A 25,974-nucleotide genomic window follows, 5' to 3' on the forward strand; every position below is an offset into this window, starting at 1 on the left:
CAGAAGGCTGCTTCTAATTTCCAGGAACAGTTTATTCATGTCCAGCTTAAACCCTTTGTGCTTGTGCCAACCATATCTTTTAGATTAAATAGTTTCAAAATTCAATGCGCAAGCAGGAATTAGAAATGAGGATCGTGTTTCCTGTATGTGGAGTAGTCCTGGACTAAGTCATGCCTTTTTAATAGTGGTGGACAGTATTCACCTTGTGTTGAGTACCCGCCAGCACCAGTCTAATCTTTTAAGGCCCGTTCAAGTCACCTCATCCTAGCTGCTGCGCAGGGACATATTTCACCCACCTTTATAATGAATCACATTAGTCGATACATTTCCCCCCTACACACTCATTTCCTCGACTCAAATTGTGTAAGTAATTGCACTTTGAAAACTTGAAATGAATGAAAAGTGGTATAATGATGCTGTGCTCTCAAGAAATCCGCCTGTTTTCTCCCTGTCAGGACTGCTGAGGGGAGTTCTTGGTCCCTGCAACAGCACAGAGCCATTTCGGATAAGCAGCGGATCAGCCAGTGCCATCCCTGGGACAGGTCTCTCCTGTCCTCTCGGCAGGGGAAGCCAGCAGCTCCAGGCAAGCCCATGTCCTCCTCCTGACTGCGAGTCCACGCCTCGCAATCCCATCCTGAAAACAGTTGCCCAGGGAGCCTTCCCAGGCCTGCCTGTATCCTGGGAAAGGAGCCTGCCGCGGCCACCTCAAGCTTGAGACGGAGAGAGAGAGCGAGGTATGAACGTGCGCTGAAGATGATTAACTGGTTGTTATTAATCGTTCTGGGAGGGAAAGGGAAGGGGAGGGAGATCCTGAATCCGTTAAAAGCTTGGAGTTCAGGGGAAGGTGTCTTGTCTCCAGCAGCTGGTGAAAACAACTGCAGCCAAAATCATGTTTCCTAGCTGTGACAGCTGGGATGCACAACGCGCACGCATGCACACACCCAGTGAGAGTCTCCCAAATCCATGATCTAATCTTGGAAACAAGTCTCATGACTGTGGACTCATCCCATATGTTGTGCATGTATGGGGAAGAGGAGGGAGAGGGGGAAAAGAGAGATGGGCTCATGAGTGCTGAACTTGAGGAAGGCACAGCTATATAATGCAAGACCGTATGACTGAGGGAATTTTTCTAAACATCACTTATTTATGTATTGCTTCCCCTCTGTCTTCCTCCCCCTATAAAAAATCAGTCTGGCCACAGGACGCGAAACACCAAAATTCCAGGAATAAGGTTCATATTCTGAGGAGAAGTCATTAGTCTCATTATTATATATGCTACGAAGAGGTAAGGTCTTGTGTGGAACAGAAGTGGGCAGAGATAAGGGACTTCAGAGGAAAACCATATGGTAGGCATAGAAAGCTGATTTACCTCATGTTGCACTGCCTCTTTTATATCCTGTATCTTGGATCAAATGCCGACTACTCTATGTTAAGGAACTTCTGTTTATTTTTCCCCTTGAAGAAAGTCCTGTTGAAACCTACTTGTGGCAGTTTTAGCATAATTTGCACATTACTCATTTTTATGTGGTTAAGGTTGGCTAAAAGAAGATATAATTTTATCTCCTATAAATAATGTTGCCTCCATAATGATGCTAAGACCTGCTTTGTCTGTTACCTGTAAACAGAAAAGAACCAGAAAGCCTACGGTGCCTAAGCGACCATGCTTTTTAAAGCCATGCTTTAAAATACCGTGTTTTATCATCAGCCTGGAAAATTGCGCATAGATGAAAGCACCGATAACGCTGGTTCCAGGAGTCTAGCTCTTAAGATAGCATGGCAAGGAGACAGGTTGGATGGTGCTTTTGTCTGGCTCTGGTGGTGAGGTGACGGGTGAGCAGTCCCAGAGACCACAGGTACGTTCGTGTGCAACTGGCAGGTCCCACGGGAATCACAGTCAGTCTCTGGCATACGCAGATGCACCTCCCCTGGCTTTAAATCATGTCCTGAGGGCCAAGAGCATCACCCTTCCTCCGAAGCTGAGGGTGACACTGGTCTCTGGGGACCAGACACTGCGTGGAGACAGCTATGGCTGTGCTCTGGCATCATCCAGCGATGCTTGTGTGCCTAGCAAAGCCCGCGGCACTGGGCATGGGGCCTGGTCGCCGTGCTTTACTTCCTCATCGTTTGTCTTGCTGCAGCTTCCACTCGAGGCCTGCTGTGGCGGATTACGCAGCTCCGGCTGGCGCAGGAGGCGCCGAATATGGGCAAGTGACGTTACTAGAGAGCACGCACGGGGCTTTCTCCTCCGCTTGCACCGCAGCTAACTTCCTCCTCCGTCTCGGCAGAAAGATCGGGGAGGTCGGCCAGGATTACTGCTCCGTACCTTCGGAGGTCCGACCGGCTCCTCTGACCCTATAATCCTCCTGAACCCCCTTTTCACTGCCTTTGAGCTCTAACTCAGTATCGTCGCTTTATTTGTGGACACAAGGGCTGAGCGTGGGCCGTCGGCCAGCGGCAGCTCGGGGCTGTGCCGGGCGGTGGAGGGGGGGGCTGGGCGGGCCGGGCGGGCAGCCCCGCGCTGCCGGCCCCGGCCCCCCCAGGGGCGCCCGGCTGCGGGGCGGGGCGGGGAGGTGCGGCGCGGCGCGGCCCCCCCCGCCTTAGAGCGCGGCCCGCCCGCCCGCCCGCCAGCGCCGCCCCGCACCCGCCCGCAGCGGGCCCAGCCCAGCCGAGCCGAGCCGAGCCGAGCCGAGCGCGGCCGAGGTGAGCGGGAGCGGAGCGGAGCGGAGTGGAGCGGGGCTCGGCGGGGAGCGCGGCGCGCCCGAGGTAAGGGGCGGCCGGACGTGCCGCGCCTGGAGGGCTGGGGCGTCGTCTTCGCTTCTACTTCTTTTTTTTTTCTTTTTTTCTTCTTTTCATTCTTCTTTCCCCCCCCTTCTTCTTTTTCTTTCCCCCTTCTTCTTTTTCTTTCCCCCTTTTTCTTTTTCTTTCCCCCTTCTTCTTTCCCCCTTCTTCTTTTTCTTTCCCCTCTTCTTTTTCTTTCCCCCCTTCTTTTTCTTTCCCCCCTTCTTTTTCTTTCCCCCCTTCTTTTTCTTTCCCCTTCTTCTTTTTCTTTCCCCTTCTTCTTTTTCTTTCCCCCCTTCTTCTTTTTCTTTCCCCCTTCTTCTTTCCCCCCTTCTTTTTTTCTTTCCCCCCTCTTCTTTTTCTTTCCCCCCTCTTCTTTTTCTTTCCCCCCTCTTCTTTTTCTTTCCCCTTCTTCTTTTTCTTTCCCCCTTCTTCTTTTTCTTTCCCCCTTCTTCTTTTTCTTTCCCCTTCTTCTTTTTCTTTCCCCCCTTCTTTTTTGCTTTCCCCCTTCTTTTTTTCTTTCCCCCCTTCTTTTTTTCTTTCCCCCCTCTTCTTTTTCTTTCCCCTTCTTCTTTTTCTTTCCCCTTCTTCTTTTTCTTTCCCCTTCTTCTTTTTCTTTCTCCCCTTCTTTTTCTTTCTCCCCTTCTTTTTCTTTCCCTCCTTTTTTTTTCTTTCCCCCCTTCTTCTTTTTCTTTCCCCTTCTTCTTTTTCTTTCCCCCTTTTTTTTCCCCCCTGAATAAAGAGCGGCAGAACTGGGGGCAGCGCCGTGGAAGGACGCTTTCGCTCCCCCTGTGCCGGCGCGGTGGGGGCAGCACGGGTAGCCTGCTCGGTTGGGGCAGAAGAACTTGAAGTACCTCTTTGGGGGGGGGATCGGGGGGGTGAAAAGCGAGGGTTGAGGTGCCTGCTGCAAGGTGAATGATGCTTAGATCTTCTCTCCCTTCACTGCATCTGTTTAACTTAAGCCACTAAGTCTGGTCTTTTTCATGGGTGCTCTTTTGCACTTGTGACCTGGGGATGTGTCGTCATTGCACTCAAGGTTGTTTTCTAAAGCACGAGCAAAGGCAAAGCATGCTGAGTAACAGCCTTCCTCCACGAGGAAGAAGCAGCTTCTGACAGCGGTGGGTGCTTAGAAGGGTGCTTCAAAACTTTTTCCTAGGTCTTGGTGGAGGGTCTGTTGGTGTTAGGTGAACGGTTAGCTGTTACAGTTAGCACCTCTGTTCACTAACTCTGAAAAAAATCCTGCTTCTTGTACTGTTTTTTAATGTGGTACATCTGTACATCACATGTCTCACTTTGGTGGAGAAGTCACCAAGTTTAGTCTTCGGATTTGCACCTTCATATTTGGATTGCAAGTAGTTTAGGGAGGGAATTTGAGGTTCCTTTCTGATGTTGTTTTTGTTGGAACTACAGAGCTACTGCTGAGAAGTGTTTGCAAAACCTCCTCGAGTGCCGGCTGTGATTTCTTTAAGACAGCCTGAGGGATTTTAAAGGCTGCTTTGACATGGTGCTCCTGATTATTATTTTTTATGAGGCTTAGTGGGTTTTTGCAACTACTATTCTTAAGCTTCACCTTCTGATTTTTATACCGTTCTGTTTGGCAAACGTATTTCTTTTCCTTTTATTGATTATTAATAATGTAAGATGGCTAGTATTGTGTATCAGTTTAAGTGCAAGTCTTCTACAGCTGCATTTGTGGAAATATCTTGTAACACTAACACAGTGTTAGTTCTAAAGAGGTTTTACTGACACATAGCAAGGCTTAGAAACAGTTTTTTAGTGTGTGCATATATGAGGATTTTGTGTGTTTATAAACAGATTGATCCGTGCACCAAGGAGCTCCGGGAAGGTGCTCCTGTTCCCTGCCGGTGAGTGCGTTTTCACATGCCGCGTGCGGTGGGTGGAAGGAAGCGAAACCATGGCCCCGCGAGCGGCCCGTTGCAGGAGGGCGTCGCGTTGCGGGGCTCCGGCTGGCGCGCAGCCTGCGGCCCCCACTAGCCCCGCGCTGCCCACGCCGGGGCACGGCCTCTCCCGCTGCCCAGAGGCGCTGCTCACGGGTGGATGTAGCTTGAGCAGCACCTTATATACACGGGAATCCTTAGGTTGGGTACAAATAATTTGAAAGTAGCCAAAAAAAAGCTGTGTGATGCTGACGTCTTTCTCCCTCCTTGTACGACTCTTGGTGGTCAGCTAGTGTTGTGCTTTTGGTGAAGCAGATCTTTATATATACTTGAAGAGTTAAATGCACCATAAATGTGAATGTGTCCAACACTAGTAAATCCCTCCTTTTTTGATACAAGTTGCTAACTGCCCCTCCGCCCTTCTCCCCTCCAGCTCGTCTGTTTACACCAAGCTGCCAGGCCGGGTTGGTACTGCACCACATGAAGTGTGGTTCCTTGAATGGCCTTTGGCGTCAGGGATTTGTTTGTAGGGGACAGCGCAAATAGGCAGTGGCCAGGGTTGCTCTCTTTTTCCTTTGGTTGCTCTCTTTTTCCTTTGTGCTAAATAGAGTAGTGGTAGAAGTAAAGAAAGCCGCCTTTCCCCCTAGATCCGTTTCACGGTAGATGGGCTGTGAAGTTGAGAAGTACTCGAGGCCTTCAGTGTCCTGTGGAAAGGTGGGGATGTCCCTAGGTTTGGATCCGACTGCAGCAGCTGGCTGTTAGCAGTAGGCAAGCGCCGGGTGAGCGGGGCCTGCGCCTGCTGCTGGCTGCTGAGCTCTTCCTTGACGTATGGCATTGATTTGCGTATGGCATTGATTTGCGAGCATGGCCGCAAGGGAGGTGTAGATAGGCTGGGGGGAAGAGGAATCAGGCGTGTATTAGTACTGGAAGAGCTAGAGGGTGTAAGTTCAAAGGGGAGATGAAAAGGACTGAACTATGGTGGTGGAGTTACCATTAAAGCGTGATTATGTGTGTGTGCGAAGGTGAGGGTACAGCAGTACATGTGTTTGGGAGAACAAGACGAAGAAAGGAGCAACTAGTCATGGCTGGGATAGCGTCAGGATGAAAATTGTTATTGACTTCTTTCACCTCTTCTTCTATGTTTAAGTCTTAATTTATCAGGAACCATTTCTGGATCAATGCTGATGGAATAGACTCAGTGGGGAAGTGATAGAAACGGGTCAAAACAGGGAGGAATAGTATTGAGGATCATCATTGGCAAAGCTTAATGACATTGTAGCCTTTCTATTCATCTACATCGATGAATACTCCGAATGTTAGCGACAAGAGTTGATGATTAATCTGCCACTCGTCTGGAAGATTCCTGCCAGACAGTAAGGAGAGAAATTGAATTTGAAAAGCGTAAAACCTATCAACTTCCTCTTGCACCCGGGGGAGGGGAGCCAGCCAGTGTGAATGTTGATCACTTCCCTTTCTCATGTTAATCCACAGGTGGCTGTTGATAACGGAGAGATTAGCTGGACGGCAGAAAGTTGACCATCTTTCAGTACGAAAAAAGGAACGAAATGCCATGTATTTTTTGCACAACAATTTTGAAAAACAAAACTCAGATATCGTGCTTGTCTCAACAGGTTGTTGCAGAGAACAAAACAAAGTGAAACAGATGAAACACTGCACAGCGAAAGGAAAGGCGGAGAGTGGTGATTTGAGTTTGCGTGACTTACCCCCCAGCACAGTGCAGATAAAATGGAAAGCAGAAAGCATTCATCTGACTGACTGCTTTCTCTGCTCTTCCAGAGCAGGGTAGAAACAGTTGTTTTGCTTCTTTATATCTCAGTCTAATATTGTCTTTTCATCATGTCCAAGGCAGCCCCCTGGACAGATCAGTAATCTTAATTTCCTCTGCTTCCTAAACTGCTCTTTGTTCATTGCTGTTTATTACTGCCTGTCAGGGTTGTCTCTCGAGGGCTGCAGTGGATAATTCAGAGCCTGGGTGAAGCAGTAGTAGGCCTGGACTGCTTCCTTCTCTGTCAGAGCTGTAATTTTGTTCCTCTAAGCCAGCCTCTGTTAGCTAGGCAGTGGCTTTGGAATTTTTCTCTTGGTGCCTCTTTTCATTTTTCATAACATGCATGTGGTTATATCTTGTCTGATATAACCCCTGCCAGCAGGAGTTGACTAAATGAGTCAGTAAACAGTCTGCCTGTTTTGCCCAGGCTCTTTAGCTCAGATGCGGCTAAAAAGATGATGCTTCATAAAACTGTGTTGAGCTCTCTCTGTTGTGATATTGCTTCTCCTTGTACAGTCGCCCGTCTGAGAGCAAACAGCTGCCTTTCACTGTGGAGCAAGAGTTTTGTGAACAAGCACAAGCCAGATCACTTTAGAGGAAAACTTTTTTTTTTTTTTTTTTTTTTCCCCTCAGCTGGCTAAAAAAGGCATTAAGGAACAGAACAGGTTGTAGAGATGGGGAATCCATTTGATCACAGGCGCGGCTTCTCAGACCGCCATCTCCACTTTAATGTCAGCTGTAAGGTATGTTGGGAGAGAATAGGAACCGAATTGATACTTTCTTTGTCTCTTCACAGTGTAGAAAGACACTTATTTTGCTTTCATTTTTGCCATGTGTGGGACATGTGGAATGCATTAAAATTTTGCTTCTGTTGTTTGCTCTCCCTTCTCTCCCCCCAGGAAGCCATAAAATACCATGTAAGTCCAGTTGCATCTTCTCTGATTTGGCTGTAGGGCTTACTGGTAAATGAGGTGTGGATTCGGCTCGTGGAAGCTGACCTCACTCTAGTGGACAGGGTTCAAACAGCCTAGAAAATCCCATCCCATTTCAGTTGAATGGTTCCTCTGATGCAGCAGTCTTTTTCTCTGATTGCAGAGTTTTGCTAGTTTTGTAATTGCCTTTTATTTTCCATTCTTTTCCCATTGGGATGATTTAAAATACAGATAAATAATGATATAACTGAAGAAATCCATTTTAAATAATGATTGAGTATCTTAGGGATAATGACACTAACATAAGGAGAGTGCTCCATTATTAATACAATTTGAAAACTAAATAGTAGTCAAAGGGAAATTACATTAAATTTTTGACATACTATCCATTGTGTGAATGTTGGGATTCTTAGGTTAATCTAACTTTTGCTCTGAATTCTGCATTTCTGTGGGGAGAACTTTGTGATATAGTGAAGGTCTCACAGGGTGTTTAAATACTAGGGTATTTCAAGGATAGTAAATGTGGATTTCGTTCGTCTCAGGCTGTTTGGGTAGTAATTCTGTTCTGTGAATGCATGTTTCCCCTAGCAGCTGATCTGGGAAGATGCGCTTGGGTGCTGAGCTGCAGCATCACTTTGAAAGGTGGTCAGATAGTGAAGGGATAAAAGCCATGAGAAAACGAAATAACCCTGCAGTGAAAGCCCTGGGTGGCTTTCCACGGAGAGCAGCGCTGCCTCGGAGGGCTCTGTTTACAGTCTTCTGGAAGAGTGCAGAGGCCTCCATGTGCTGCGGTACACGGCCCTGGTCTTTACCCTGATGGCTCTGTGCCTATCTGATTACACGGTGCCTTGTGCTGGACAGCGGAAAACAGTGAGCCTTGACCAAATATTTTCTCTGAATATTAAGCCACTGATCCATCGCTGTGCCTCATGGGCAGCTTATGGCCTCTGGCGTTGTCTGAAGTGACAGGGAGTTAAGGCTGATCCCAAGAAGGAAAAAAAATATGTGTGGGGGCTATTTACAGTTGGAGCTCGTGGGCCGATAAAACCTGGGCACTGCCGCGTTAACTGCAGCGGGAAGCAAAATTGGGTTGGAGCGCTGATGCGGCACGTTTCGCGCAGCACTGGTGCAGCGTGGGCAGCGTGATGACAGGCGCTCCCACGCCGTGCCGCGGAGTGGGGCCGCGGCAGCGGGTCGCTGTCTGGCCGAGCTGCGTTGAGTCCCGCACGTCGCGGCGGAGAGCAGGCTGCCAGGCACTGTGGAGACACAGCTGCCTGTTACAGCTGGAGCTTTTTGATGACTAAAAGTAAAAAATTAAAAACGTTTCAGAGGATCAGAGTGTGAACCTTTGCACCCAGAAGGCAGCAGCCGTTTGCCCAGATACGGCGGTGGCAAAGGGGCTGTTGGGATAAGGACTCACAGCTGGAACATGGAGGTTTATAACTGGCCTAGCGTCTCCGATGCTCACTTGCCTTCTGGGTGCTTGTTTTGGGCAGAGTAGGTGGGAGGCACGTGTTGCTTAGCAGAAGCTCTGTGTCTTTGGAAGTCACACTGCCTCCTTTAATGTGCGACTCTGTATCTTACAACCTTTCCAGGAGTGTTGCTCTTTCCAAGCTTGCGAATTCTTTGCCGTTTGCTGTATCAAAGGCTGTCCAGCCAAAAGTAGTCTGTAGCCGGGAAACAAACATAAATTCTTGACTTTCCAGTTGAGGAGGAATTTTTTTTAATGTTAGTACTCGTTTAATGTTTAGTTTCTTTACACCACGCAGCCAGTCAAGTTGGCCAAGGCTCTCTAGCAATAGGGACGATATTGTTTTATGAGCTCCTGCCTTCTTCGTGGTTACTGTTTGGTGGCTTGCTTTTGGTGATGTGATTTCAAGAGGCTGGTAAAAGGGGGTTGCACGTTTTCGGTTACATCAGTTACGTGATTAAAGTAAACCACAAGATTGATTACAACCTTTTTTTGCCAAGCCGGGCATGGCAGTGCCTGTCTATACAGTGTAATGACGTATCCAGCCAAAAAGCCCTGCTGATAGCAGCCAGGAAAGGTAAAATTTGTTCTGCCTTGTAGGTTGTGACTTTGTTTCCTCTGATATTTGGAGCAAATCTAACAACAGGGATTATGAAATAAGTGCATAGTCTTTCCATAAGACCTCTTCATGATGGAGAGTGGTAGGAAGATGACTTAGAAAGAAAAAAAGCATAAAATGCTTTTTACAGTAAGGGGCAGAGTGATATCTGAATGCACTGAATGCTGTACTGCATTAGGGAAAGTGTGTCTGAAAAGTGATCCTTAAGGAGGTTTCAGTTTCTGAAGGAACATGCACTTTGTTTCCATGCAGAGTGGCCTCTTTCCCTTATCCCGCAGACTCTGGCAGGGTTCTGAAAACTACCCTCATAGATACTTAAAATTTACCCTCTAGAACCTTTGTTTTATCTTCTGTCTTTTGTGTGCTTTTTTGTTTGTTTTTTGTTTTTTCCTTGTGCTAAAATTTGGCAAGAAGCCCCTCTGAGACAGAGGATGAGGTGCCGTGACTCCTACCCAGAGCTGCAGGGACTTTGGGAAGGAAACTTCACGCCGGTCTCAGCCAGGGGCTGAGTCTGGTGGAGCAGTTGCACAGGCAGTTCCAGCAGAGGCCCAGGGTCACTGGTGTCGTCATACCGTCATCTGCTGCTTCGCAGTTTTTCACACACTGACCTTTCCCACCCTTCCGTCCCTCTGGCTTTCAATGTCACCATACCTCTCCTGAAAATCCTCTCGAAGTAAAACAAGAAGCAAAGGTAGTACAGAGCTATCGTAGCATTTATTACAGCCCGGTGGAGAGAGAGCAGTTTTTGCTGGACACTCACTTTAATTGGGTTTCAGGATTCTAGTCAAATTTGTTCTTAAAATTGTGTGCATGGGCTGCAGTAGTGCCTCTTCCCTTGGCCTCCTTGGCAGCCAGCCTGAGGATGAACTCTCTCCGTCACCCCATGGGCAGGGAGCCAGGCAGCCAAGGATCTCTTGGCCACCGAGACCGGGGTAACCCACCAGACTTGCACACGCCCAATTTCCCAGTGCCGTGACGTGGCTCGTTCTGGATCTACAGTTTGCTCTTGAGGCGAGCAGACATGCAGTCTTACCTAAGGTTTCTCAGACACGAGTTGCAGTAGGTTCCATGCAAAACACTGGTCTAGCCAAGAATAGCAAAGGCACTGTTACAATGTCTCTGACTGATCTTGAACATCTTTTGGATGCTGTTCTGTTCTGGGTTCATATCCCTTCTGTACAGGCTCTTTAAGCATTTTCCATTTACTGCTCAGAGAAGGGACAAGCGGTGCACCAGTACTTGGTCGGTGAGGCTACTGTGGAAAGGAGCGCCCGCAACCCCCTGCTTCCGGGGACAAGCTAGAAGTGTCGCTCCTGCCTGCTCGCTGCAGGGAAGACTGTCCGTTCCTGCTCACAGGATCGCGTGTGCGGGTCGCGGACGTATGCAGACATCTCCCTGGAGCCCCGTGTGAGAGAATACTCAGGACGCCTCCATCGTCAGCGGTTCCTGCGGGTGAGCTGTGGGCAGCGCCCCGCTGGGCCCGCCGAGTTGTCTCGGCCTCGCTGTCTCGCTTTACTTGGCAGACGAGGAGTTCAGCTCTTTTCTGGATCGCAGCCCTCTGTGTCAAGGCTGCCAGCCTGCTGTCGGCGCCTCCCTGCTTGCTGGCCAACCTGCCCGTGCTTCCAGCGGGGGCAGGGGTGGGGGGACCTGTCTTCTGTAACCTGTTAGGCCTGCTGGCAAGTGACCCTAAACGGCCTCATCCGGTAGTCAGTGCCTCGGCCCGGCGCTCTGCAGGCTGTTTACAAGCCTACCTGACGTGTGCAGTTTTCCTAGTTTGGCCATTTTCTTGGCCCTTTCTGTCCGATTGGGCGCAGCAGCCCTGTGGGCTCGTTACTCAGCTAGTGTGTGGCTACACGCATGTGGGAGACTCCTGATCTTCGCCCAGTGAATGGATCTGGAGAAGGGTGAAGCTCTTGTGTGGCTGTTAGCACAGGGTGAAACGGGTGACTTGGATCAAAGGTGATGTTTCAGAAAGGCATTCCCTACCGCTGCCACCTGCACTGTTCGCTCTGCTTGTGTGCCTTCTCCGTTCCCTCTTGGGTTTGTAATCTAAGCAGATGCAACTTTTGGGGACAGTGATTGTTGTAATGCAGTGCCTGGTACGATTTGTTATTAAATGTGTATTTTTGTACGCATTTTTAACTTCATACCTGAAGGAGTTAGTTGCTCAAAGACTCACCTGCTTTCTTCAACTACATCAGTTGATTTTACCTTCTCTAGAAACCTTACGTTGCCTGTTCTCTTGCTTTGATGTATGTTGGCTTTGGGACATTAACACAATAGCCATAAATAGTAGCATGTGTGATTCTAGACAGGTCCATTCTTTTCCATACGTATCCAGCACATGATTGGAACCATCAGTCTCGAAGTTAGGACTTAGCAAATGCTTTTTTTGACGTATAAATAGACATGGAATTCAGCCTCACACCAGTGGCTCTGCTGGCGTTGCAGTTTGCTAGCAGTAAAACACAATGCAATGTGTTTTGTCATTTAACTGGCTCTGAATGCAGAGAGTAGATGTGCTGAGCAAGAAAGTCTAGTTTTTGTACACATTGTAATTAGTAAAAGCAATCAAACTCTCCATGCGTCTGTGTGCTCACTAGCCAAACACGTGTGATACGTTACCTATAGCAGACTTTCTGGACTATTAGAATTGTAAGCCCTTTTTGAGACTATAGAGAATGTTCTCTAGAAATGTAAATAGTACTAACAGTGGTGCTTTCCAGACTGCCAGCCGAGGGGATGTGTCAGAGGATTTGTATAACCTGTACTTTCCGAAAGCTGTAAGGTGTTCATTGAAATGACTACTGTCCCTCGAGCAGTTTTAGAGGTTGTGAGTTATGGTTGTGTCACGTTGACTATATTACTAGCTAGTGCAATCGCGGAGTTTGATTACACCATATAGGGACTACTTGTTTGTCAATACAGTAAACCAGGCAAATATATTTAAGGAAGCAACTCACTAGTATTAGTTGTATTATCAAGCCTGGTTTGAGTGGAGTTCTGACTAGATAGAAGGTAAATGGCAATGTTTTCGGTTTGGCAAGTAGTTTGGTTATGTATGTTTAAAGAAAAAAAACCCAGATTTTTGGAATGTGTAGTTTATGTAGTGCTTGTCCTGTAGAGTTTAGTGAAACGAGCTAAGACAGTTTCGGCTTGAGTGTGAAGAACTAGGCATTATTCTTGTAATAATCTCGATTAAGCACTTACACCGTAATGGAGCGTAAGTATACCTTTTGCTTGCGAACAGTGTTTGCTAATTCAGAGCTTGAAGATCTACTGTCTCTTCTTTTCACCCAAAGAAGAATCTGAATGGGACTTCTCACATGAGGTTTTCTGGCGTGGGACAAACACGTCCGGTTCCTGGCGGGTGTGCTGAGTTTCACTTGCTGCTGCTGGGCAAGGACGCCAGCCTCCAGAGCCGCAGGTACTGACGCAGCAACTGGAAAGGGCTCAGAAGTAACAAGTTCTTGCTGCAGCCAGGAAGCTGGCTGAGGAGGGATAGCACAGATGCCCACTGGCAGAGGAAAGCAAGGGAGCTTACATCCAGCTATTAAGTTGGTTTCCAAGAAGACTTGTTTTCAGTCTCATTCCATTCTGGATCATGCGCCTGGATGGTAATGAGACCTGAATCCTGATTTGAGGATGGAAGCAAGGTTGAGTATCATCAGCCTTTTGAACCACATAGGCACCTTCAGGTTTTTGCATCCAAAGATCTACACAGACACCTGCTAGGCCTCACACCACCACTGTGAAGAGGCTGTTATCTCAGCTTTAGAGCTGGGGAAATGAGGACACAGAGGTGCGACTCAGAGTCATATTGCAAAGCATTGTCTGATCTGGCGTGAGATGTAGAACAGCTATTCCATGCTCCTGTTCCGAACTTGATGCATTTGATCATGCTTTTCTCTTGCACATTGAACTTTTAAAAGTCTTTTGTGCCATTTTCTGAACTTCTAATATCGTTCTTTCTTTTTGTGCTCTAATTGTTTAATGTTTACACAACTGGTAGTTGACTGACCACAAGTTAGTGTGAAATACCACTGTTGTTCAGAAGGGGAGCAGGATTCCTGTGTTTTCTCAACAAGCTTGCTCTTTTAACTTATCAACTATTTTAAGAACAGCAATTGACTTTGAAATTTATTAACATGCCCTTTTGTCTGTGTGTTCAGAGGCTGATTAGATTTCAGGGCTTTTTCCTGAGAGGTACAAATTCCAGTGTTGTTTTCTACTGCTTGAGAGGGTTTTCTTTATAAACTGCAGGAAATGAGCCTGCAATAGTTAACTCATTCAGCAGCCTAAAAGTACTGGGAGAAGAGCTCTAGAACTGATCAGGCTGAACACTCTTTAAAATTATGTATTTATTTTACCTTTCTTTATAAAGTATGCTTGAATAGAAGGCCTGTAATTGCAGTTAGTTCTCTTTGGCAGTGGCCCGATAAAATTCCTAGGCTCCGTTATTGACACAGTTGTGCTGAGTTACAACAGCTGAACGTTATATGCTGCTGCAGGCCTTCCTGGCAAGAGGTACTGGGGTGACCAGAAACTGGCATAAGGTACGGTGAGATATACAAAAAAGCAGGTTGAGAAATACGGTGGAGTGAAGAAGAAAAACAGAAATGCAACTGTTGAATGGGCCACTGATCTAAAAGCTTAAATGTATTAACTTCTTCCATTAAAATGTAGGTCTGCCATTCCATCTTGTGTCTTCAAAGAGTATGTGGGAAAAAAATGTTCCTTTTTGTTTTATTTTAATGGAACATGCATTTCCACAAATCTGAGTGCTCTGTCATTTAACACAGGTTAAATACGTGTTTCATTAAATAGTCTTTGTCAGAGTGATAAAGGGAGATGGTAAGCTTTAATGCACGTGGAATGTAGTTTAAAAACTTGGCTCTAGTGGAAAAATCTATCCCGAATGAGCCATTTTTCTAGGGAGCAGTTGTCCTTCTGGAGCCTGGGAAACAGGCTAGGACAGAAAGACTTCAGGGGACCTCAAGAGTATTTCTTTCTTCCTCAATAAAAACAGAATTTTCTTCACTCCTGTGTCATAGGTATAGAGGATTGGCCATTTTCTAAAATATTTCAGTAAATTGTATATCTGTCAGTCATGAATTGATATTGAAGCAGGTTCCTAATGATGTCTTAATCACAAATCTTTGTTTAATTGATTCCTGAGAGATCTATTTGGGATGTGCTCCAATTACAAGACTGGCATGTTTAGAATGATTCATAGAGGATGTGCAAGGCAGTGAGAATCGGAGATGGCCAGTGTATTGGAACAGCCAGAAATTAGGGTAAAGACAGGCAAAAGAGCCTAGAGTCTGTGAGAACTTCGCAGTACTGGTGAGAGGATGAGCTTCTTTGTGAGTGGTTTCTGACTCTGCACCACAGCATTTGCCTCTTGCTATACTGCTGGCAGATGAAATGTCCTCAGAGGATTAGTTTCCTTTGCCAGTACTTGTATGCCTCATAAATTACTATGGTTATAGATCTTTCTAATGTGATCTGTTTTCCCCTATTAAAAATGTTGATTAGGGAGGAAATACAGTGAACTAATTGTTCTAAGTAACACTTGAGCCACATAAATATTTCAGGGGATTTCAGTAGCCCTAAAAGCCTCAAAATTGGACATGAACAAACTTACCCATAACTGTGGTTGAAATTTTGCAATGTGAGAGGAGGTCGAAGAAGGAAAACCTTTTCAGAAGTGCAAAAAGATTTACATATGTATAATAACCTTCCTTATAATAGTATGGCATTATGTAAGTCCATTTGCCTTGTAGATGAGTCCTAAGTTGCTTAGAGAGTTTAAAAATATTACTCATGTTTGGGTATAAATATTTTCTGTGAAAATGAAATGAATTGGGAATAAATTCACCTGGAATGTTCTCAGCATGGAAGTAATAGCAGGGACAGAGCTCCAGACTTGTAAAAGCACTGAAAGAAGAGCTAAGTTATAGAACAGCCACTGCTCAAGAGCAAGTGCTGGGAGGGACAGCTTGTTCCCTTTTCAGCCGTGTATTGGACTTCATCTGGGAGGTATGTTAACACTGTATTTGAACCCTATTTAGCAAGAATAGGATGAGATGTATTAAAAATTGTATAAAAACCTATTGAAGTTCCCTGCCTTGGTTAATGGAGGCTTGATGAGGGTGCAGAGATCTACAGTGTGCCTTTCCCCAAACACTGAATATCTGATACCTGATTTCGGCCCATACAGGACCAGCTAACTTGTTAACAAGCTGAATCTTCAGAAATATTTGATAGTGGCCTTTATTGTCTAAGAAAGAGCAACAGCAACCATTCAAGTCTCAAAAATCAAGGGATGATTTAAAAATACTGAAATTATTAAAAAAAAAAAAAGTCATACTGTTGTTTTTGTATTCAGAAATCTAAAGAGAAAAAAATGACAGATAGAAGCTTGTAGCTCTTCTCTTCTTTCTCGCTTCCATTTTTGTCACTTCTGGTGGAAAACTGAGGCTTGATTTATGAATAAGCCTGCACCCTTCCCCAAGTGCTTCTCTGAGCTAATGCCTCTGTTTTCTTTCATCCCTTGTATATTACATCCTTTCCTTTCCTTTTCTTGTCATATTTACTATGCTCTGTCTTCTGATCTCTTTGTCCTTTCTTAATGTCCTTGTAAAAGGAGCTACTTCTCACAGTCCAATAAAAGGAGATGTTTTTTCACATGACAATTAAGCTGTGGTGCTCCCTGCCACAGCATACTGTGGGTGCTAAAAGATTATATGAGCTCAGGAAGGGGCTGGAAAAATTGTAGAAAGTTATGAAATACCACTATGCTGTCTTTAGCTTAGGAATTTTTTAAGCTGCAGGTGCTGGAAAGATGTTGAGGTAAGTACCACTACGTGCTCACTTTGTACTTAACTCTGACCTAGGTAACCACATCTGGCCACCAGAGTCAGATTGGATGAAGTGATCCTGATGGTCCCCCATTTCACTGCAGATTTCCCTTTTCTTTCTTTGCTTTTTTGTTTCCCTTCACATTTCCCTGTCCCTTTATTACAGCCTGCCTGGGACATGCAAAGACTGACGTCTATCTAGGGAAACCAGTCCTTCCTATTAGAAATGACGTGTTGTGTACTCACTCCAGGAAAAGAGCAGGCAGAGCCAGGCTTTGGGAGTTGGCATGTGTGCTTCTGATGCTAGCTCTGTCATTGCTTGTGTAATTGGCAGTGATTTAGCAAGCAGCTGGGAAGTGCTGAGAGGCAGCGTCACCATGCTGCTGCAGAAACCATCAGATTTGTAAACTGTGGCGTTTACCCAGAAAGCAGTTGGCAGGCTGAATGCAAGGCAAGGTGGGACAGCGGGCGTCACACACAAAGCTTATTCTGGCTTGACATCGTGATCTTGTGATCTTGCTCATGCAGTAGTGATGCTTCGTGATCTGCCTCTAACCGTGCCGTCTTGGACGGGTTTGGGTCTGTTGCATTAGCTGCCCCAGCAGTGTGTGGATGGGGCGTAAGAGCTCGTCCTCGCTGGGGTGACTCCCAGAAAGGGCTGGTAGGTCCCATCACGTTTGGTGAGAGGTTGCTGTGTTCTGCCTCGGTACAGTCAGACTCCAGGGTTCGCAAGTGCTGATGTGCTGTTCTTTCTCTCAGACTTCAAGGACCAGTGCTCTGTAACTTGCGTATAGGAGGGATTTGCACGAACAAGGAAATGAAGCTGTGTGCAGAAACTTTAGACCCTTCCTGAGCTCAGATGCCTTTTCAAGTGAGGTTATGTCTCCACGGTGCAATGCAGCATGGTGCTGGACATCCCACGCTCACCCCACGCCGATGGTTTATGTGCACAATACCGGCTGACGCTGTGCAGGTGGTAGCTCAGGTCCAGGGTGCTGCTTGGTTGCTTTGGTACCTTCCTGCCTCAGCTTTAGTGACGCTAAGCGCTTGCTGTTTGCAGCGCTTCAGCGTTTTGCCCCGGCTGATAAGGCAGTGTTTCCTAGCGCCTCGGTGGCAGCATTCTCCCCTTTCTCTTCTCACGCTGTTCCTGTATCGTTGTTCTCGCAGCCTGGCCCCGGTAGTGCGGTGGGTACGGCGGGTTCTCGTGGGTCGTGGCTCCCGCTGTCGTGAGAATCGCCTCTCTTCCCCCCGGCCCAGCCTTTTGTCTTGTAGATTTTGGCTTGTATTAGAGATAACCAAGGCAAAATGCTCACTACTGTAGCTAACAGTCATTTAAATACTTGATAAATATTGTCCAATAATACATGTACAGAGACACTTAAAAACCAGTCGGTGGGCAGCACTTGCACCTCATTGGCAGCACTGATAGTATCGTAAATGGGAGCAACCAGTAGGGTGTTGGAGCAGGTCCCAAGGACAAGTGTGTAGCACCGGGGGAAAAGCATGGCCAAAATCTTCCTCTTCATCCTCACCAGCAAGCTGCACTGGCGAGAGCTCCCAGAGGAGGATGCTTATCCGGGACCTCTCATTGCTTTTCCAAGTTAGCCACTGGGAAGAGTTTTCCTTTTTCCCCTCTCCCTCTATTTCCACTTCTTTAAACAAAAAGAGATCAGTGTGAAGTTGAACGAAGGTCATTCTTACCTCAGTTTGTTTAGTTTATTCCTGCTTTTTAAAGAAATATTAAGTGATATTCAGACCAATTTTTGCAAGTAGACTGAAGCTTTGGACTGAAACTTCAGGTCTGTGTAAGTGGTGGCTTAGGAGACAGTGTAGATGGAGGTCTGCTGGTCTCAGCACAGCTCTGTTCCGTTCTTGCCCCAGTGGCTGCTCTCCAGCGTTGTCCTAAGAAGGTCCTTACTGCTGGATGCTTTTTTTTTTCCTGCTTGTAAAATATGGACAGATGGAGGGGCAAAACAATGAAATGGACCCTTCTGTTAAAGCATCTTTTGAGAAGATGTAGGATGAAACGTTGTCCTTTTCATAGTGTTGTGCACTTTCCCTTTAGGCAAAGTCTAGTGAATTTTATCGCCGAAGCCAGCTGACGTGCTATTGCTGTGCTATGGCTTCCTCTGTGTGTTTAAAAGCACCGTGCAGGATGCCCTAGCTGTGCAGGGACTTGTTTGTTCTCTATCAAGGTTGCTTTCAAACACAGTAGGCTAATGCAGCACAAGGTTAGCCACTGTGCTGGCGAGCGGTTTCACTGTTGGAAATACTCGGGATTATCTGTTGCTGTTTCAATTTAACCCTGTGCAGACCTCAGTCCAAATTAATTTTCATGCATAGACAAGCACTAGGATTTTACCTTGTTTTATCCTGCCTGCCTTATAATTAGGCTTTTACTGGATATCGGGACAGTTGGGCAATGTCCTGGTCTCCATTAACTGCATAATCATTACAGTAGTGGGCTAAGAGGCAGCGGTCACTCTTCTGCATCTGTTTAAGAGCATAATGTTTGTACCATAATCCTTTGTGTTGACACAACAAATGTGTGTCGCAGCTACTCAGAGTTTTAGTGTTAATTGAAATACTGGTACTAATTGTTGAAAGTTAGTCATATGCAAACCAGCTGAAAGAGGAAGCTTTTTGACCTATTTCGTAATTCTGTGCGTTTTGCAAGTCCTTGGCCGTGACGCAGGAACAGCACTGTGGTGCTCTGCGGCAGTGGGACCCTCGCGTGCGCTGACAGTGTGAGTGCTGGAAGGTGCTGCCGCGGGTGATTGCAGGGTGGAGGAGTACCCTGGCCTGGTGCTTGGGGTGAGCTGGTGCTCAGCTGCCTCAGCGAGAGGTGCCGGGGCTGGCTGGTTCTTCAGGAGATCGGGGGCACTGCTGGAAGCAGAGCAAGGTGATGGGGGACGAATAGAGGGTCCTCATGCCTCCACTCCTCCATCAGATTAGGGGAAGGGACGTACTCCTTGAGGAAAGGCACTGGAATAGATTCAGTCAAGGACTGCAGTGTGCCATCTAGCCATATTTTTCTGTTGCTGCGAAGAGCTTGTAAACATCAGCAGAGGAGCAGGCAAAGCTCAGAGCGGTTTGTCTGCAAGACTTTCTTAGAGGAGGGTAGGAATGTAGCTGCTTAGTATACATTTGGAAACCAGGACATTTAAAAATTAGTCTGTTAAGAAAAACATTGCTGACATTGTTTCTAAATCCAAGGAAGGCCCAGAAGAAAGCAAACAATTTTTCAAGCTTCCAAGTTCCTCTTAGAGGTTGAAATGGAAGAACAAACTTGCCGGACCAGGTTGAGAATGGTTGCTGGTGCTGTAGAGAATCTTACGCCCTCCCGAAGAGGCAAGGCCTGGCTTTCTAGGCATGCATGCCTGCAGGGCTGTGTTGTTTCATAGACCGTCGTGTTACCCTCCAGTAACCCCTCCAGATACCAATGTTTCCAAGCAAAGAAGGCTAGAAAGAGCTTTTCCTACACTGACATTTGCAAGCGATGATCGCTATGTTAGCTGGAGATGTTGTGGTGTCTTCTGTGTGAAAAGTAAACCATTTATAGACTGAGAGGTTTCCTGGAGTCTGTCACCACGCTATATCCATTTGGCTTTTTTTCCAGGCATTTCCTTTATTCAAAAGTGCAACTAGATTTCCTTAGAAGTGTGTTGTGGTGCCGGTAAGGATGAATAACTGCAGGAAAACTGCTGTTTTAAGGGTATTTGTAGAGGTATGGAGTAGTCTTAGAGAGGAACGGTGAAGTGATTGTATATGTAACAGTGATGGTGTCGATTACATACTTCCCCTCCCTTTTAATTATTTCCGTAGATTTTGGTAGTACTTCATTGAGAACTTCGGAAATTTCACCTGCTGCATCTGTTGTCATCTGTGCTCTGTAGGTCCCCTGTTAAAGAGACCTCAAAACGTCATTTGTGTGTGCACATTGGCCATTTGTTTTGAAAAAACTATGGCAAGCATGTATTTTTGTGATTTGAAGTGTCAGATTGGTCCGTAACTTCTGTGATTAGGTGTATTTTATTTATATTTTAGTTTGGGGCATTTCTGCAGTCTTAAAAAAATCCCCTGTGTGGTGATGGAAGAGAAATAACGCGTGCTGAGATACAGGCAGAATTAAGGCTCACCGCCTCGCATAACATTACATTCGTTGTGTGAATAGCAGAAGGTAAATATTTTGCTGTCTCAAGTAGAAGAGAGGTTGTTTTAATGTCCCTCATCCCCATCATAGCTGGGATTCACTTTGCTGGGCTTTTTGTAAATACAGGATGCTGCTGCAAAGTGCTCACTGCCTTTGCGAGGGAAAGCAAGGAAGGCGTAAGCAGAGCGGGCAGGGTGAGGCACTGTGTTAGCTGTCTGCTCTGAGTTCGTGTCTGAAGAGGGGAAAGTGCTGGTTGAATTGGAGGGACAGAGGAAAATTAATAGAAACTTTGGAAGAGGGTGGGCTGATAAGAAATGTGTGAAAATGGGTTTGTTCAGCTAATCATGAAGAAGGGAAATAGTTCATGGATGCTGAAGAAGGGCTTGTAGAGAGGTGTGGGCTTTTAAAACAGCTTTGGTTTTCAGTTAAAAAAAAAAATCTTTGCCCTCTCTTTTTGTGTAGTAATTGGCATGCCTTTTGCACGCATGGCCTTGACCTCTGGAATCGTACCAGTGTGAGTCGAGTCTTACAGTGCCCTTGCGAAACAGGGAAAAATCACTAACTTCCTTTCCACTGATTGCAAAACAGAATATGTGATTTGATTGAGGTAATATTCTGAGATTGCCTTCAAGACAAATAAATAATCTAGACTGCTTGGATGGGAGCTGTGTGTTGTAACCAAGAGCCTAATCTTTTTTCTCCTTGACTTATGTGAAATAATGCATCATCTATAACATGCTGGTAACCGCAATTACAGACACATTCAGGTACCTGCAGAGAACCTTGCAGATACCTAGTTCTGTTCAGAGGAGAGGTGTTCATAGAGCAAGTCAAGGTTTTGGGAAGGGGCTTACACAACGTGCAATGCCTCAAATGGCAGGACAGGATCCAAGAGGGCCTTCCATCTTGGAGCTGTGTGCTTAGGTGAGCTGTTAATGCTCAGGAATATGTTTCCTACACATGCAACTTGAAGTTTTTTGGCTCCAAGCGCAGCAGCATGCTGATTTCAGAGCGTTCCTGGAGTCTGCAGGTGATGGCTAGGTTGAGTCTGTGCGAGACGCAGCTCTCTCACGGGACACGTAGTCTCTGCTGAGTTTGTTAGCCTGCAGAATGATTCTTGCTTTACCAAGGAGTAGGTTCAGATCTTAGGATAGCATTAGAAAAGTGTCTTTAAATGACCAACTATTCGTATTTGGAAGGCAAATTTTGGTGTGTGACTGAGGAATGCTCGGGAGGCTCGGGAAGCCGGGGTTTGCGTTTTAATGTTTGCTGCAGACTTCCTGTGTAAACATTGTCTAGCCTCTGAATTTCTTCAGTGCTGTGTGTAATGACGGGGAAAGTATTTCTCTTCTTTCAGGAATTCCATCGATGGAAATTACTTAATCAGTGTTTAGACAATGTTGTGATAATGGCCAGATTAGAACAAACAAACAGAAAAATAGACAAACCCCACATTCTCCTTCCAAAAGGATCAGATAAAGTGATGTCTGCGATGAACAAACTGAACTGAGATTTACAGGCAGTGTGAACTGGTGTCAGTCCTACGGTATTCAGTGAAAACTTTGAAACGTAACACACTTGTGGTAATTCAGTACCTACTCCTTGTCATTGCGTCCAGTTTTACGATTGTTGGAGCAGCCAAGCCCATGAGGCAGATGGATGCGTCTGTTACGTGACTGCATGCGCAGACGCACAGACTTGCCAGTAAAGACATTTTCTGAGCCATACTCTAGCCACAGACTTCCTATTGCTGCTGTTGTGCGTCCTTCCCCTTTTGTGTGGTACATGCACTCGTTGTGGCAGGTGTGAAGCCAGAAACCTTCCTGGATGCCTCCAGCTGCATGGTTTTATGTATCAGCTCTCAGCAAGGTAGTGATGCTCTGCTCATGATTTAGGACTTCTGTAATAGGAATAATGAGAGTCAAGGGCATTCGTCTACTTTGGTCATGGGCAGAGAACAGAGAGGATAATTGTATAGTAAAATTGGGCTGAAAGTTCTACATCACCATTTATTTTATGTTTATAAAGCAGCGGGCACAAAAATAGCATTAATTGGTGCAATAACACAAGCTAACACACTTCTAAAGCCATTTAGCCTTCGTTTGGAAATATTATTGTGGTTCATCTGGATGGGAGACCTGTCCTGCCTCTCCACCTTTGATTTAGAAAAGGGAAGAACAGTGCTTTGTGGCTTGCTCGAATGTACTGCTATAGATAGATGAAAAGGTCAGCATTTTGCGTGTCACCTGACAGCAGATTTATATTTAGATTAGAAGAGAAACCATGCGATTCTGTGAAAGTTGCATTTTCACTAGTGCAAAGGCCCAGATTGTGCTGTCTCATTAATCAGAAAGAGATTTTAATTTGGTTTATTTTTCCTTTATTAGAGTTACAATCCTGCCATATCAAATATGCATTCAATGAAAGCAAGGAGCCTAAAGGAGAGTTCTTGCAGAATTCAGGGAGGCTTCCTCAGTACAAGCCTGCACAGCAGATCTCTTCAGGCCAAGTTTGGAAAATCCTATCCCTGTGGTGTTATCGTCTCGGTCTCTGCTGAAAATTGTGTGCACTACACTGGGCATGACATTGGCTAGTGGGTCTAAAATACCATTCATGTTTGAACAGTTGAAAGCAATTTCTTGTTTCTACCTGTGAGCTGTTGCTCTTGAGAACACAGCATGAAAAGCTCACACTGATACTCAAGGGAGCATGACTATCCACTTCTCTGCCTTCTCAACACCCTGAACAATTAAATACAAAAGATTTTGTTCCCCAGTGACTTCATTCTTAAGAGGCATTTTTAATTTTAGTCTTTACTTTCATGAAGACATAATGGTAATTTGTCATTGACAAGAAGAATGCGTCTCTCAAATGTCATGTAAAGGATCCGCTCCATAATTCATGGGCTGGGGAGTGTGGGAGTCTAACGGAGGGTGCAAAATGAATGTGAGAGATTTAAGTTTAATGAGACTGTTGGTGTTAAAGCCAGCTCTTCTTGCCTTCTGAATATTTTCTTGGCCCTGATCTCCACACCTTTTGCTTTCTAGCTCATCCACTTATGGATACAATGTTTCAAATATGACATATATATATATAGTTTTTTAAAATAAAAGTGTGGTGGGACTTAGTTTTTTCATATATTCCCCTTCCAGTGTGGAAATGGACTTGTGCAGTAACACCAGAGCAGTGCTGCTTTATTTCTCTTCTGTGTGTCATTGCTGCACCTGTAAACTCTGCATGCGTGTGTGTGGAAGCGCTGCAGTTTCTTATCGGTCATTCTCTGTTAACAGACTCTTTGGAAGTTTTGACTGATTGTGATTAGGGACATATTGCTGTGTGAATGTTGAGGGAAGAGACCTTTTCCCTTTTCTATTGGAAGAAACGGGTAAGAGCAGAGCTGAGGAGGGCTGTTGGAAGTCTGAATTCAAATGCGGAGTATTGCTTCCCGGGCGCTGGCAGATTGTGATGAAGGCTCAGCCCTACAGAAGTGCATCCATGTTCCTTCTAGATCTCTGTGCAGTTTGAAGGTGTCATCTACCAGCAGTCAGTTCTGCCTCCACAGCTCTGCTGGTTAGCATACTTTCCCTTCCCTGCCAGAGTAAATTAACTGTCTGGCTTTGCCTGAAGTGAATTAAGGAGCATTCCTGTGATGTTCTCCTTCCAGTAGAGCTGAAGGTGTTATAACCTCTTGACAGAGCTGCGATAGTAACTGAGCAGCAGCAGCAGTGAATGAAGTTAGCATAGTTGATTGCACGGTGAAACTAACCTTCAGCAATGAAGATATATCCTTTATTTCAGCATTTCTTCTTGTAGTGTTTCCAGTGTGAGGGGCTCCTCTGTCAGTGTGCTGCCAGTGGCCCAATCCAGCTCCTGCTGGGAGGTGCATGGGGCATGCAGATGCCTGACTTCAGGGCTGAGTGTTCCCCTTTGGGAGCCGTTGCCTAAGAGAGAGGCAACAATAACCACACAAGGTGCCCCACGTTAGTTGTGAAATAATATGCTTTCTGTGGAGCTTCCTAGTACAGTTCAGAGGAGCTATGAAAAGAGTTAAAAAATGAACTCATGGACACAGAGCAGTAGCTTTTGGTGCAACTGCGTCTGCATGCACGGCTGCAGGAAATGAGTCATGCTTTCACAAAATCATAAGCTGAAAAATGTGTGCCTTTTATATGCAGTTTTCCGTCTTGGGCTAAATCAGATCTTCTCTCTCTAGGTTATTCTCAGGTGTCAGGAATGTCTTCTGAGCCCACTTCATCTGCTTCTGAGCAGTCCCCCTCTTCTCCACCCTCACCAAGTTCTCTCCGTCTGCCAGAAAGCCGCAGGACACGAGATCGCTCCCCATCTCCCATGAGAGGGTACCTCATCCCTAGTCCTCTTCCAACCCGACGGACCAGGACTTTCTCAGCGTGAGTATTAGGAAAACTGAATTTCACAGACATAGCCAAACTGTTGCCTTTTGGGCAGAAGGATTGGCCCATCACAAAGATAAAGGGAGTCAGACAGTTTATCATATCTGAAAGGTGCTTCAGTATTGTACTGTTATTTCTTTGCCAGTAAATTTTGATCACGTTAGACATTTAGTCCCAGTTGCCTGTAGTTTTTGCATGACCTGTTTACATAAAGGGTGTTCAAAGTCTTTTCCACTCTTTAAGATTGGAGTTTTATAGGGAGGAGAAAATACACTGAGTTTTTTTTCAAAACAGTGTTTCCTCTTTTCTGAGGTGGTGCTTCACCTCAGACAATGAGCTGTGGCTCTCGAGACCTGTTCTTTTTGGTGTTTGTTCATCAGCACTGTCGTCTTCTTTGGCATGGCCTCTTTTCTTGACACCCCATAAGGACTGGGCCAGAACTTGCTTACTGGAGGTTTTAGTTCTTTTACTCCTGATACTTGTGCTACCATAGGCTGGGTCATATTTCATGGATAATCCATGACTCTGTTACTTCTCAGAGGATTTTTTTTTTTCTTCCTAACCACCTTTAATATCCCTGTTTTAAGATTTCTGCTTGTCCAAATAGATCTCTAAAATAATGTGTTGGTTTTCAAGGTGTAACCTGGATCTCTCTGTTTCTGTAAAAGTATGTGAGATTTTCATATAAAACGAGAATGAGGTTTGCTGCTGTTTTTAATTATTTGAGGTAGTGATCCTATAGCAGAGCCTCCTTTCTCTGGTCTTTCTCTGTGGCCCAGTGGTACAGTGCAGGCTGTTGAGGGTTTCCCCCACCCAAAGGGAATTCCTTTGCAGTGCAGCAGTTCTTTCTCTCTTGGAGTGCAGGGGATATTATTACCTGGTTCTGTCACTGCAAAAAACCTGCCAGTGCCTGGGACAGATTGCCCCAGTGAGGTGCTGACCTGTAGAAGACAATGTACAATGTGGATCTTTCCATCAGCCTCCTCAGTGGCCATGGAATCAGGGTCTAAGGGTATAACATAAAGCTCTAGTCAGCCCTTTGCACTTCTCTGACACGATCTTGCA

The 25,974-nt window shown here is 45.8% G+C and overlaps 1 protein-coding gene across 5 annotated transcripts in view; it reads left to right on the plus strand.

Annotated features, from left to right (window-relative positions):
- Window positions 1–485: 485 nt before the first annotated feature.
- CARHSP1 (calcium regulated heat stable protein 1) overlaps window positions 486–25,974 on the plus strand; it is a 41,324-nt gene continuing 15,835 nt past the window's right edge. Inside the window, exons 1-2 of one of the 5 annotated variants that reach the window (XM_026096436.2) lie at window positions 486–734; window positions 24,714–24,906. In XM_026096436.2, the coding sequence (XP_025952221.1) occupies window positions 24,734–24,906 (173 nt within the window). In that variant the 5' untranslated portion in view covers window positions 486–734; window positions 24,714–24,733. Of the gene's footprint in view, window positions 735–2,227; window positions 2,332–2,593; window positions 2,764–3,875; window positions 3,897–24,713; window positions 24,907–25,974 lie in introns of those variants that run through there. The other 4 variants (XM_026096438.2, XM_064520419.1, XM_064520418.1 and 1 more) reach the window with 4 other exon arrangements.

The sequence above is a fragment of the Dromaius novaehollandiae genome, chromosome 14, assembly GCF_036370855.1.
Source record: "Dromaius novaehollandiae isolate bDroNov1 chromosome 14, bDroNov1.hap1, whole genome shotgun sequence".
In the NCBI taxonomy this organism is placed as follows: domain Eukaryota; kingdom Metazoa; phylum Chordata; class Aves; order Casuariiformes; family Dromaiidae; genus Dromaius; species Dromaius novaehollandiae.